General features: G+C 41.1%; 1 protein-coding gene across 1 annotated transcript in view; it reads right to left on the bottom strand.

The window, feature by feature from the left end:
- PARP4 (poly(ADP-ribose) polymerase family member 4) overlaps positions 1-12,848 on the bottom strand; it is a 75,088-nt gene that overhangs the window by 53,411 nt on the left and 8,829 nt on the right. Inside the window, 7 exon segments of the mRNA XM_033104268.1 lie at positions 2,596-2,756; positions 5,368-5,541; positions 6,477-6,614; positions 7,165-7,311; positions 9,775-9,888; positions 11,021-11,096; positions 12,051-12,117. Of these exon segments, the coding sequence (XP_032960159.1) occupies positions 2,596-2,756; positions 5,368-5,541; positions 6,477-6,614; positions 7,165-7,311; positions 9,775-9,888; positions 11,021-11,096; positions 12,051-12,117 (877 nt within the window).

Raw genomic sequence — 12,848 nt, 5'->3', positions numbered from 1 at the left:
ATGGCGGCAGTGTAAATGGAAGCCAGTGGATTGAATACATTTGGGAGAGAGATGCGACAGAATACGTGATGTGGGAATGAGCGAGCTAACACGGGGAAGCAGAGGAAAGACTGGGGGTACAAGTAGGGGCTGCGAGGGGTTATGAAAGCCTGTGGAGCTCGTCGTCCCAACCTCACGTTCAGTGACGTCACGCAGGTAGCTTGACATGGACTACGGCAGGAGTATTTACACCGCAATCAGCAAATTTTACAAATCAGGACCTTTATTCCAGAGAGCTAGCTTCCTAGCACACCAGTGGGTGAGAACAGAATCAACAATTCCGTTTGGGATATGCTCTGTACCAAAATGTTAAGAATGATTATAATCTCCAGTTAAGAGTGGATATAATCTCCAGCTGTCTCTGTGTGGTGAGATTTTGGGTGATCTTTAATTCTCTTTATGTTTTTCCGGTTTTTAAACTTTCAGCAAAGAATATAAATTTTACAACAAGAAAAAAATTAATAAGAAAAAATCATTATTAGTGAAATGAAATGGAGAAAATCTCATTTTTCCCAGCAGCAGAATCTCCCCTAGGAAGAGGTCCAATTTTGCTGTATGAATACTCAGGTGGAGGGGTGAGGTCTCCAAGGGCTTGAGTTACATTAGGTGGTTTAACTGCACCCCCATCTCAGGGCTCCAGGATGTAGCTCTTCCTTCCCTTTGACTCCTGGAGAAAGCTGTCACTCCCCTCCTGATTCTACCTTTATTGTTACTAGTCTCTGCATTAGTATTAGATCCTAGCAGAGACGGAGTCAAATCAAAAGAAATCAAAATAATTTGATTATATATAAAAGCAAAATCTGGAATCGATCTACAGAATGGGTTTTTTCTGATGTACAATTCACATCAGATAAAATAATTTTGATGTGTACAGTTCAGTGGTATTTAGTTGTGCAACCACAACTCTATTCAGTTCCAAAACATTTCATCCCCAAAAGAACACTGCATACCCATTAGCAGTCAGTCTCCATTCCTATCCCCTTGGCACCAGGCAATTTGCATCTGTCTCCACAGATTTGATTTATCTATTCTAGATCGTTCATATGAATGGAATCTTATATTATGTGATCCTTTGTGTCTGGCTTCTTTCACTAAGCACAGTGTTTTTGAGGTCCACCCATGTTGTAGCATGTTTCAGTGCTTCATTCCTTTTCATGGCTGAATAATATTCCATTATGTGGATAGACCATATTTTGCTAATCCAATCATCCACTGATAGACATTTGGGCTATTCCTACATTTTGGCTATTTAAAGAGTGCTGCTATGAACACTCATGTACAAGTATCTGTTTGAGTCCATCTTTTTAGTTCTTTTGGGTATGTAACGAGGTGTGGACTTGCTGGGGCATATGATAATTCTGTGTTTCGTTTGTTGAGGAATCGCCCAATAGCAGCTGTACCACTGTAAATTTCCATGAGCCATGTATGAGGGTTCCAGGTTCTCCAAATCCTCAATAACACTTAACCATCATCATGGGTGTGAAGTGGTACTGGGAGCAGAACTGAGCATGACTGCCCAAGGAAGGCAGGATGTATGCTGAGATATGCCAGAACTAGTCTAGGGCGGTGTGGCTGGATCTGGTTCTTGAATGGCGCCAGAAAACCAACTGTGAACAGAGCAAGCCCACACATGGCCCTTTCCTGTAGCATTTGATTTCCTCAGTATGTAAATTCTCCCACCATAGCTGATTTCACGTTACAGGTGGTTTAACATCAGTTAACAAAATGACTAAAAATTTAACAACGAGGCCGCACAAGCTGGTATGAGCAGTTGCGAATTGACACCATTGGCTCTAAGGAATGTGCAAGACTGCTGCAGGTTCACCTGAGCATACTTGAGAACCGAGCTGCCAGAAGTGCCCAGGAGAGAGACTGCTGGTAGACCTGCCGTGGGAGGGGTGGCCAAGCCAATGAAAGTCGGGCCAGCCTTGAGAATAATCAACACAACTGGCTTCTGAACCTTGATGCCGGGTCCAGGCTCTTAGCCAAGGTGATCCCACAGAGGCATAACACCACTGAGGGCTTGTCTGAGCAGCTTACTGACCATCTATCTGCTGGTATTGCTGCTGTCCCAGGTTGCAGGATACATATCAGCACGAGAGAGGAACATGCATGGTCAACGAGCAAACAAATGTGACTGATGTCTAGGGGCCATAGCTCTCGACAAGTTCTCCAGGTTTTTGTGCCACAGGGTGGCTAGCTTAGAAGCTGCCACACATGTATTTCTGCATTTTAAAATCTTAATTTAAGTGCATTTTCCTATGTAATACCCTTCAAAATACAAACTTAAATATGTTTTGACTTAAAAATTTTAAACGCAATTTCATCACGATTTGGTAACCTTAAAATCCACGTGGAAGAGTAGGGAGTGTTTTCAAGTGTAGCATACTGCCCCACACCCCATTACAAACACAGAAGAAAGTAAGTGGTCATTACAACACAGTTACCTTGTTACTGAGGAAGAACAGTATCCAGGTAATTGTGACGATCAGTTCTGTATGAGAACCTGAAATAGTGTTACAAGAAGAACAGAGCCTGGTCATTTCTGGTGCTTACCTGCGATTACTCTGCAGTACCTCTTTTCTAACTCTGAAAAATTCTTCCGTGTTCTGTTCAACATGCTCAATTTTGCATCTCAAAGCTCGGTACTTGGCAAGAGATGGCGGGTTGGGTTTGGACAAATTAGTTTCACAGACATTAACCATGTCCCTTATTAGCTGTAGATGGAAATGATACACAGACGTTAGAATCACCACATATCAAAATACTTGTATCATGTTATGGTTTCTCAAAAAGATTGGAAAATAAGCTTTTTTTCCTCCAAAGCTTTTGATCAGTATCTGCCTGTACTGTATGTAGGTGACACATTAAAGTGATACAGTTGCCTCAATGATATATATACATATATATAATAATAGAGCAACATATAATAATAATAGTGTACATTAGGATAGCACATACTAATTGTTTTCAAGTGTATTATTCCTTTAGTCTACACCACAACACTGGTCTTACTGGATCTTATTAGCTTCGCTGTATAGATGGGGAACGTGAGGCTCTGTGAAGTTAAATTAATTGCTCAAGAGTAATTAATTGCTCAAGTGAAGAGGGAACAGTGACAAAGCAGGAGCGCTGATCACCAGACTTCGAATTCAATTCTGCTTAACAAAAATTCATTAAGTGAATGAATTTTTATACCAATCCAGGCATGGTATTGGATTTGAAAGACACAGACATGTATAATACAGGTTCCTTCCCTGACAGCGTATTTTCTATACTCATAGGTCATGGAGCTTGAGGAGAGACTGTACCTCCTGAATAACGTGAATTATGTTTAATACAGGGATGTGCTACTTTCACATTTTTGAGACTAAAGAGATACTGAAGGGGAGCACCAGGCATTCGGCTGCCATGCATCTTTATTACCTTAGAGTGGGGAGAGGCTTTCTAACTCTATCAAATCTACCAGCCATAAAAGATCAATGCATTTTCCGATATACAAGTAAAACATTTCTGTATGGTGAAAGAAAACAAGTTCATCACCACCAACAAATTCATCATAAGCTAAGTAAAATAACCAAATAAATGGCAGAAAATATTTGCAATTCATTTGCAACAGTCTAAGCTTCCTAACTTAGAAAGAACTCCTGAAGTCCTAAAGGAAGTGTCAGGACTCAGAAGAAAAAGAGGCAAAGAACATGAGTAGACAGTTCACAGAAAAAGAAACACAAGCATCCCTTCACCATCTGGAAAGGTGCTCAGGCTCACCACTGAGAGGCCACTGCTCATACACAGACTGGACAAATACGCTGTTGTTGGTAAGGTAAGGAAGCAGACTCATTTATTGGAAGTGCAACCCTTGTGAGGTATCAGACAGAGGCTTTCACAACCACAGATGCATGCATCCTTTAGGCCAGCACCTCTCCTGCTGGGGCCATATCCACAGACACCCCTGTACAAGCAGGAAACAACAGACACACAGGGTTGTTCACTTGGGCACTGTCTGTAACAGTTCGTCGAAAGGTCAGTGACAGTGGGTGCCCGGAGATGTGCACAGTCCGTCGTGGGACACAGAAAAAACCGGGGAGGAGTAAATATTATTACTAAATCATTAGTAGTAAAGAGTATTCCCCCCTCCATTTTTACATAACAAGCAGTATACTATGTTCCCATTCATATTGGTCTGCATAAAGAAACTGCAGAGACAAACAAGAAACTAGTAGAAATGGTTATTAATCAGGGTGGGGAGCTGGCATGGGGTGGAGGGGACAGGACAGAAACTGTGTTGAGTGTACCTTTTTAGTATAATTTTGACTTCTAAATCATGCAGATCTACTACCTATTGAAAATGTAAAATTTAAATGAGAAAGATCTTGGATGGGCAGCATACGTATCCTCTCAGTAACAAAATTGAAGACTAAGGTCTTACGATGGGTGATAGGCAAATCATGGAATTGACATTCGGGAGGGTCCTTCATCATCTCATTCAATGGTTCATCTCTTTTGTTGATTCTTCACTTATTATAGATTTTAGACTCCTCTGAGAACTCACTGAAAGCTAAATTTCCCCCCAACATGCAAAATTTCCCAACTACAAATTCCTCTGAAGTCTAGGCCACGCATCTCTGACCTTGTCCCAGTGCCTTCCTGCAGGGATGAGGCAGCACAGAACCAGAGAGTCATGTGGGTGTCATCCAAGGCTCGGTGGACACTGTGGCTGCCTTCCTGCCTTCCTCTTTGCTAACTGAGCCCTGGTCCTCCTCTCACAGCTCGAGGGGGACAGTCCATTTCCAAGCAGTCACAGGAAGATGCCAAAAAAATATATTGTGAATGGGATGCTATGAACTATTGTAACTGTAAGCTGATGGTAAGGGGGACCAGGCTGAGAGGGCAGCTGTCACTTCACAGGAAGGCCAGAAATGGATGAAGCGGCAACCTCAGAGCGAACTGGACCAGCTGTACCCCACATCCAACCTATTACATGGGGTGATAAATGTCCTCCTTGCTCAAGTCAGTTGCAGCTTTCGGTTTCTTCTGCAGGGAGAACCCTAACTTATCTCCTGACCTGGTAAATTATCTTACAGTGTAGTAATTCTAAACCGACTTGCGTTTGTACTACTATTCCAATACATTCATGTTTGGGAATATGGTTCAGATAACTTCTGTGAGGACCCAAAGCATTCTAAAATGGCTCAACAACTTATTTTCAAGCAAACTCTAGAGACAACTTTTGTGATTCAGTGTTGTTACCTTCCTTATTCATCAGATTTGAAAGGAAAGACCCCTCCCCCAACATATTTTAAATTGAATTCTGTATTTCAGAGTTACCTGGCAGAGGTCCTCTTTCTTGGCTAATAGTCTCAGGTTAACTTCTTCAGTTGCTGTACCTCTGTGAGGTATTAATCTGTAGAACTCACTCATCATCTTTTGCAACTGCTCTTTTGTTTCTCCATTTTTCAGTGCCGCCTTTACTCGGAGGAGAATTCCCTCTGCCTTGCTCACCTTTAAATAGATAACAAATGCTTAGTAAAATGAGATCTTGATAATCATAGAAAAAGTGAGGGAACATGTGTAAAAGTATATAAAACCGCTCTTAGATATGGCGCAGCTACTGGCTTCCTACTAGATACCTTCTGTAAAACAAACGCTACGTTCACTGGAGATGCACCTTGTGGTGATGACAGTGCCGTGAGTTTCCCCAAACCAGGCTTGGCTTAACTAGAGGAAAGAACCAGAGTCTTCGATATCTGTGTCTATATATGTTTTTATATCTATATCACAGAGAGAGGAATACTCATGCAACTGTAGGAGACTTGCTTTTCTTTCTTTTCCTAGTGAGGATTATTTTCACTCATGTCTTAGCATACCTAACAAAATTGTTTCTTAATATCATTTCATAATTAGAGACTTGCTTTTCACGTAAGACATTTAGAAAGATATCACAATCAAACTAGAAACAAAAGAAATGTTTCGAATTACACAAGTACTTTTCAGACTGTACCCCAGGAAACCTTTTTCGCCCTGAAATAAATTAAGAAGAACAGGTTCTGGAGGGCTGGAGGCCTGCCTGCCCTTCCCTGGGATGGTAAGACAGTGCAGGACTCTGCAGCGGTTGCTATGGAGGAGGTGAGGAACACAGCATCCGCACCCTCGGGCCTGCTGCAGGCCTCTTGGCTCAGCGGAGCAGGCCTCCTCATGAGCCGACACCAAAAGCCACTCAGCTCTCATGTCTGACATTTTACAGGTGGGAATGTCTGGGTTTCCTGGAAGCTCATTTCCCCTCAGCGCTCTCGGTGTTCCCCTTCTCCAGGGTAAGAAAGAAAGCACCCACAAACAACTGGACCAGCACGCAAACAGAATCGGTATCACTGAGGCCAAGACACCAGGAAACCAACTTTGTCATGTTAGAGGCTGATTCAAGGACACACGTGACTTACGTCGTTAAGACTGATCCGGTTCACAGATGTGAGGAGCATGTACTCCAGGTGACCGAGAGCCTCTGCCCAAATCATCTCCACCAAATCGTTCACCTCTTGGCTCAGAGTGCTTGAATGTATTACTTCCTCTAAAAGCAACTGTAACAACAAAATGGCAAAAGAAAAAAATCCACCAACAGAAAATGTTCATGAGTAGGTTTGTTTAAACCAAGAAATGAGAGGCGTGAGAAGTAATCACAGCCAAGGAGAGCCCGCGGCCAAGTATGTGACAGCTCGGGACCCCTTCCACTCCGTTCTCCCTCCACCTTCTGCCGTCTTATTTCCCCCCACTTCTCTCTTTTGCTTCCATTTTATTTTTCCTTTTGCCTTTTTCTTCACCCTGTAAGCTTGAGGCATGCCGCTAGCATTACAGATTAAATACTATTAAGGGTTAAGGAGCCCTGACACCCAGCCTGGGTTAGAATGAAACCTCTGGAAAGCTGTGAGGTCTTCTTGCTGAAATAAGCCCTAAGCTTTGTGGCTTACCCTGGAAGTCACCCCTGCTCAGCTTCCGTGCCTTTCTGTGGATTTACTTCCTTTTGTTAATGCCCCCTCCTCTCTCCTGCCAGTTTTTTTATTTGTCACGGAGGAAACACGTTTTTAAAAATATTCAATCGCTAACAAAATAATATGGATAAATCAATCTTACTGCTTGCAGTTTTTCAGATGCCAATTGGGTGGCTTCGGGAGTAAAACGTTCTCTCAGCAGAAATCCTTGCTTCTTCAGCTCTTCGATGTAATTTTCGTAGCACTCAATTGCATCTGCAGAGGTCTTCACAGAGAACTGACTTCTGGTCTGTGAATTACAGTACGTGGTGAAGTGTTAGGATGTGAGGGTACAGTCACTTAGCACCAGTCTTTATTGAGCACCTACTACACACAGAGGGACAGGAACACAGATAAGGTATTAGAGCTTTGCCATGAAGGAGCTGAGAAACTAGTTTTTCCAATTAGAGCTCCAATTCTTCACAAAACAGCCTAAAACCTGAAAGGAGGAAATCCTTTAGCAGAAAAGACACAACTGGCGGAAAAGACACATTTGATTCACTGGACAGTCACTCCAACACTCATTCAGAGACTACAGTCTTACTTTACATACTATCTAATTAGCTTTCAAGTCTGGCCTTTTAGCTTTCTGGGAATGAGAAAAATAAATTGGGGGAGGGTAAGAAATGAAAAATACCTCAGAAATGAGGTACCATAGAGATAGCTGCACAGTCAGGATGAGATGGTAGCTACTGGTCAGGAGAAAAGGCAGGAAAGCTCTTAGGTCATGCAAACCATGTCAGAGTTAAAGTGAGGGGTCCTCTGCAAAGGCACCAATGCTCCCTCGCTCCAGCCTGCCTGCCATGGGGCATTTTCTGCTCTTCTTGGAAATCCCTGCCGCGTGATGAGCAGTTATCCCAACATTAACCTCAGAGGACAGGGAGGACTGTCCTTTGGGTGCTGGGGTGTCCTTGCGGGTGTTACCAAGCCCCTAGCTCTGGGTGCAGAGCCCCAGGGGAGCTATTGTCCAGCTACTGGCCTGTATCCCTGAAAATAAGACCTAGCCGGACAATCAGCTCTAATGCGTCTTTTGGAGCAAAAATTAATATAAGACCTGGTATTATATTACATTACATTATATAAGACCGGGTCTTATATTAATTTCTGCTCCAAAAGATGCATTAGAGCTGATTGTCCGGCTAAGTCTTATTTTCTGGGAAACACAGTATGACACTGATAAACCGCCTCAGACTGGTGGCTACAGGATGCCTCTAGAGTTGGTGAGAAGAAATATGTCACGTTCAAGTCATTCCATTGATGAAGGAAGAGTTTATCATAATTTTGGAAGGTTTCCATCAAAATGGTTAGGTAAAGGGGAAGGTGAGCTACAGGAGCCTCCTGTGCAGGGCAGCTTGTCCCTGCGGGTGCAGTTGAGGGCCATTTCTGTGGGGGTGGACAGACTCACCACCACAAGCGCACCCAGGATCCTGGACAGCGCCTGGATTCAGGCCTGCGAGGGACGAAGGCACCCAAGTACAGCTCTCTGCATAGAAAGCAGGAAGGAACAGGGTGGCCTAGGCAGCGGCATTCTTTCTCAATGAAGAAAAAAATTTATAACATATTTTATCGTGGTTTTCAACTTCACTTTTACTTACTTTTTTACCCACACAACTAAATTCTCTGGAAAAAAAGAGTCTACATTTTTGGGTAAAAGATAAACAAATTCTTTTCCCCTTCTTGGACACATTTGATCTTGGATTAACTTTTTATATCTGTTCCCATGGAAACCTGGTAAGGGGTGCGTGTTGGCTGTCATATTGGGCAAAATTGCTTGCATAACAGTGACCTGTCACTAATCAATCGCATTGGGACTGGGAGTTCAATGCATGAACCATACGTAGCGGCAGAAACCAGAGCCTTGGGCGGCATCCCTGAGAGCAGGGACTCCAACTAAGGCCTGTTACAAGAGGTCTGGTTCCTGTGGGTGGGCTTCTCAGTCAGGTGGGTCCTGCACCCACTTGATGTGAGTCTCCCTTGTCGCAACCTGACACATGGAGTGGGCAAAGCAAGCCATATCCAGAGCCTGGGTGAACTGCCGGGGGACCACCCACCCCACTGAGCGGTGCCTCTGTGCCTCGGTTTCCTGACTGGAAGCTGAATGTCTGGGCAGAGCACAGCCCAGTGGGTTTTGCTGCATGTTCTTTGAACTTTAGGTGTTCATTCTGAACTCATTTTTGTTTCATAATTGTTTTAGGTTGGAATCACGCCCTTGACTTGACACTGACCTAGGCAAAGGTCACGGCCTCTGCAAAGCCTTCCTTGCTGTGGGAGCCAACAATACTCCATACACATTTCACTCTCAGTTCTGTCACAGCGGGGCTCAATCATGAATGTGGTGTTTCCTCCCAGGTGGTGATTTCTGAGGGGCAGGTATGAGCACTTTTTATCTTTGGGTCCCACCCTCTAGTACACTGCTTGGTACATAGTAGATGCTTATTGAGGTGTGTGAATGGATTGCTTGTACAGGTGTGTATGTTTGGAAAGTTCCCATAAGTGACTCAGAACAGGAGTGGGAACCGTTATATAGTGAGTGCCTTTCCCTGATGAGGCCCCTGGCTGCCACTTTCCAAAAGGGGACACATTTTCACTTTTCAAAACTGTTTACCAGGTAGAAAGAAGGTGAACAGGTTGGCTGGTTCACTGGCCAATTTTAAGGGAACATGTTAGGAAGAAGGGTGGATAAACACATAGGAATCAGCATAAAGGTCGTTACCTCAGTGCCCCCGGCCGTGAGGAAGTGTGCGGATATGAGGAAGGCGGGGTCCCCGGGGTCCTGAGAGCACTGCAACTCCACCACGGCTGTCTCCTGACGCCCCTCCAACCCCACCTGGAAAAGAGCTTGTTCTTTCATAAGCTGCATTCAGTAAATAACAAACCACACACACCATTTAAAAATACTGATTATAAAACGAATACGTGCTTATTTGGAGACACAGTGTAAAAAAAATAAAATAAACGTCACCTGAAATCATACTACAGATATATAATCACTATTAATATTTTGGTATATTTCCCTCCTGTATTTTCACTATCGATGTATCTATATATGTTTAAATGGTTCCACTTTTCATATCTTCTTTATCATAGAGAGAATGTTATTTTCAAGTTACATTTTGTTAAAATACCTAAAAAATACAAATGCAAATATATGGTGATGGAAGGAGAACTGACTCCAGGTGGTGAACACACAATAGGATTTATAGATGATGTAATACAGAATTGTACACCTAAAATCTATGTAATTTTACTAACAATTGTCACCCCAATAAATTAAAAAAAAAAAGAAAAGAAAGAAAGAAAAGGCTCGGGGAAGTTACACACTTGGCCTGAGGTCCAGTCCACTTCTCCCCGTCTCCATTACTGCCTCCCTAGCCCAAGCCATCATCCTTGTTCTCTCAACCTCAGAGCTGCTGTCTATTTCATAACCTGACAATCTATGTCCCAAAGAGCATCTAGAATCGTCTTAACAAAAACAAATAATAAATCAGATCATCATCCCCTTCTTAAAATTTAAAAAAAAAAATACAAATGGAGCATCATTTTGAATGCTAAAACTAGTATGCATTTCTATGATGTTGGAGAAAAGTTTTTTGTTTTTCTTTTTAATCAAAAGTAATTGTAATTCAACAAGCTATAAATACTGGGTATCAAATGTACTCTTAAAATACAAAAATTGTCAATAATAGGGAAGAGGACTTTTACTTTTAATGTCATATTAATATTTTGTACTGTTTACATTTTTATTATGAGCATGTATTACTCTTACAATAAAAACGCTAAAAAATTAAACATTAAATTTTAAATAAAAATTTTCCTATTAAAAATAAACTCATACATTAAGGAATATTATTCAGGATATGCACAATTTTTCAAAACAACAAGGAAATTATCAAACAGGAAAAATAATCAGAAGACATTCAAACAGTTATTTTTTTCTAAAATAGAAATCAGACTCTTACTTTTTCCAAGTTGCTGTATTTTGCAACTTCAAAATCTTGAGGAAAATGAGGAATTTCAACATTCTCCATGTAAAACCTGAAATATGTACAATTAAAATTTTAACATTAAAATCAACTTTTAGACTAAACAGAATTTTCATAAAATCCTTCTTGTAGCTTTTCTAATTCCATACAAAATGCATATAAGTGTCTAATGCCACCTCAGATATTCTAAAGATAGTTAAAAGGTCTTGTGGAATGAGCTGGATTCCTTCTTTACGTAATTCTAGAGCTCTGATGCTGAATACCGTGAGTATCTGTGTTGGACAGCGAGGAAGGCATATAGAAGAAGCAGAGGCATACAAGAAACAGGCCATTGTGTTGGAGAAAACAGCTCCTTGTTTTCTCCAGACGGCCTGCGTTCATGCTGTGACAGACCCTCAGGTGCCGCATCACCACAGACAGGCCCACACCTCTTTGAACTATAATCAACTCCTTTTTAAAATAGAGCTGTCACACTTCTTGTAATCTGCACTTTTAATTTTGGTATTTGTTCTCTCTTTTAGCACTACTGTTAATGAATGAAATAAGATGAAATCCGACGCCTTATGAATATTGCAGCCTTGGGTACACTTTAAGAAGCCATGTGTAACTTCAGACTCACTCCATTTTGGAAGGTTGTTATTATTTCCATTTTTAAGAATATCAGGTAGAGAGTAAGAAATGTCTTCACTCTAAAGGCTATTCAATAAGGTAACAGAGTGAGCAAACTGCCCAAATTTCATCTCCAATGGTTTTCTTTTTTCAAATCAACAACACAATTACATTCAATCTTGTATAATACTGAGAAGATAAAAATAATGATCACTACACTAGTTGAAGAAAGTCTTAAATAAATAAAAACTCAATAAAGAGTTAGATCAATAAAGAGTTTGATAAGCAAGATGAAACAATACAAAAATATTGATGTACTAATAGCATTTTAATACTGTGCTTGAGGTTTATAAAACATTTTGCAAACTTTGTCAAGGCTTAAAGATCAGAAGATTACTTAGTGAGTTCCACAGTGTTTTCCGTCTCTGTGGAACTGTCCAGGCATAGGTCATCTGTTTTCACTTCTAGAATCAAAACAAACAAAATACTTGTTTACTACCCAAAGACTTACTAAAATTGGTTAACAATAAATACTGGAATTGTTACAACTCTTGAATATGGATCATATTTGCCATGCTATCTTGTTTTTTTCAAGGTGTCCATAAATTAGCTAGAGTTATTGGCAATCTAAGGACAATACAGGTGGAAAAGGAGGAAGATAGATTAAAAGATGGTGAGAACATATCATTATAATTCTATTTATTAGGCATGTGAAAACTCTAATGTAATCTGTACTATTTGAAACTCATTTTCAGGCAGACAGTTTCGAATGGCATTCTTCTCTTCTGAAGATTATGGTGAACATAGTTATGAAATGAATTTCTCATACTACAGGATCAGAATGAGCTCCCGAGTGCCCGCAGGCCACACACGTGTTCTAGTTGAAAGGGAAATTCAGGATTCCTATGTGAGGCTGCACACTTTCTGCTTCATATTTTTCTTACAGAGGAATAGTACAGCATTATTATATATAGGAATACCTCTTTGAATGCAAGGATTTCTTTCCAGTTTTAATTATACTATCAAGATTTCAAAAGTCATCAGTGTATTTGTAGTAATTCTGAATCTGACTGTGTAATTCTGGATGTTGAAAAATATTTTAAATACAAAAGGAGTTTATCATCCTGACTTTTTGTTTCAGCTACCATTTTATGAAGGAAGAAAGAAAGTCTGATGACAGCATTTCTGCACCATA

This window comes from Rhinolophus ferrumequinum, chromosome 4, assembly GCF_004115265.2.
Source record: "Rhinolophus ferrumequinum isolate MPI-CBG mRhiFer1 chromosome 4, mRhiFer1_v1.p, whole genome shotgun sequence".
NCBI lineage: Eukaryota > Metazoa > Chordata > Mammalia > Chiroptera > Rhinolophidae > Rhinolophus > Rhinolophus ferrumequinum.
This window is presented reverse-complemented; position numbering and strand designations above follow the sequence as displayed.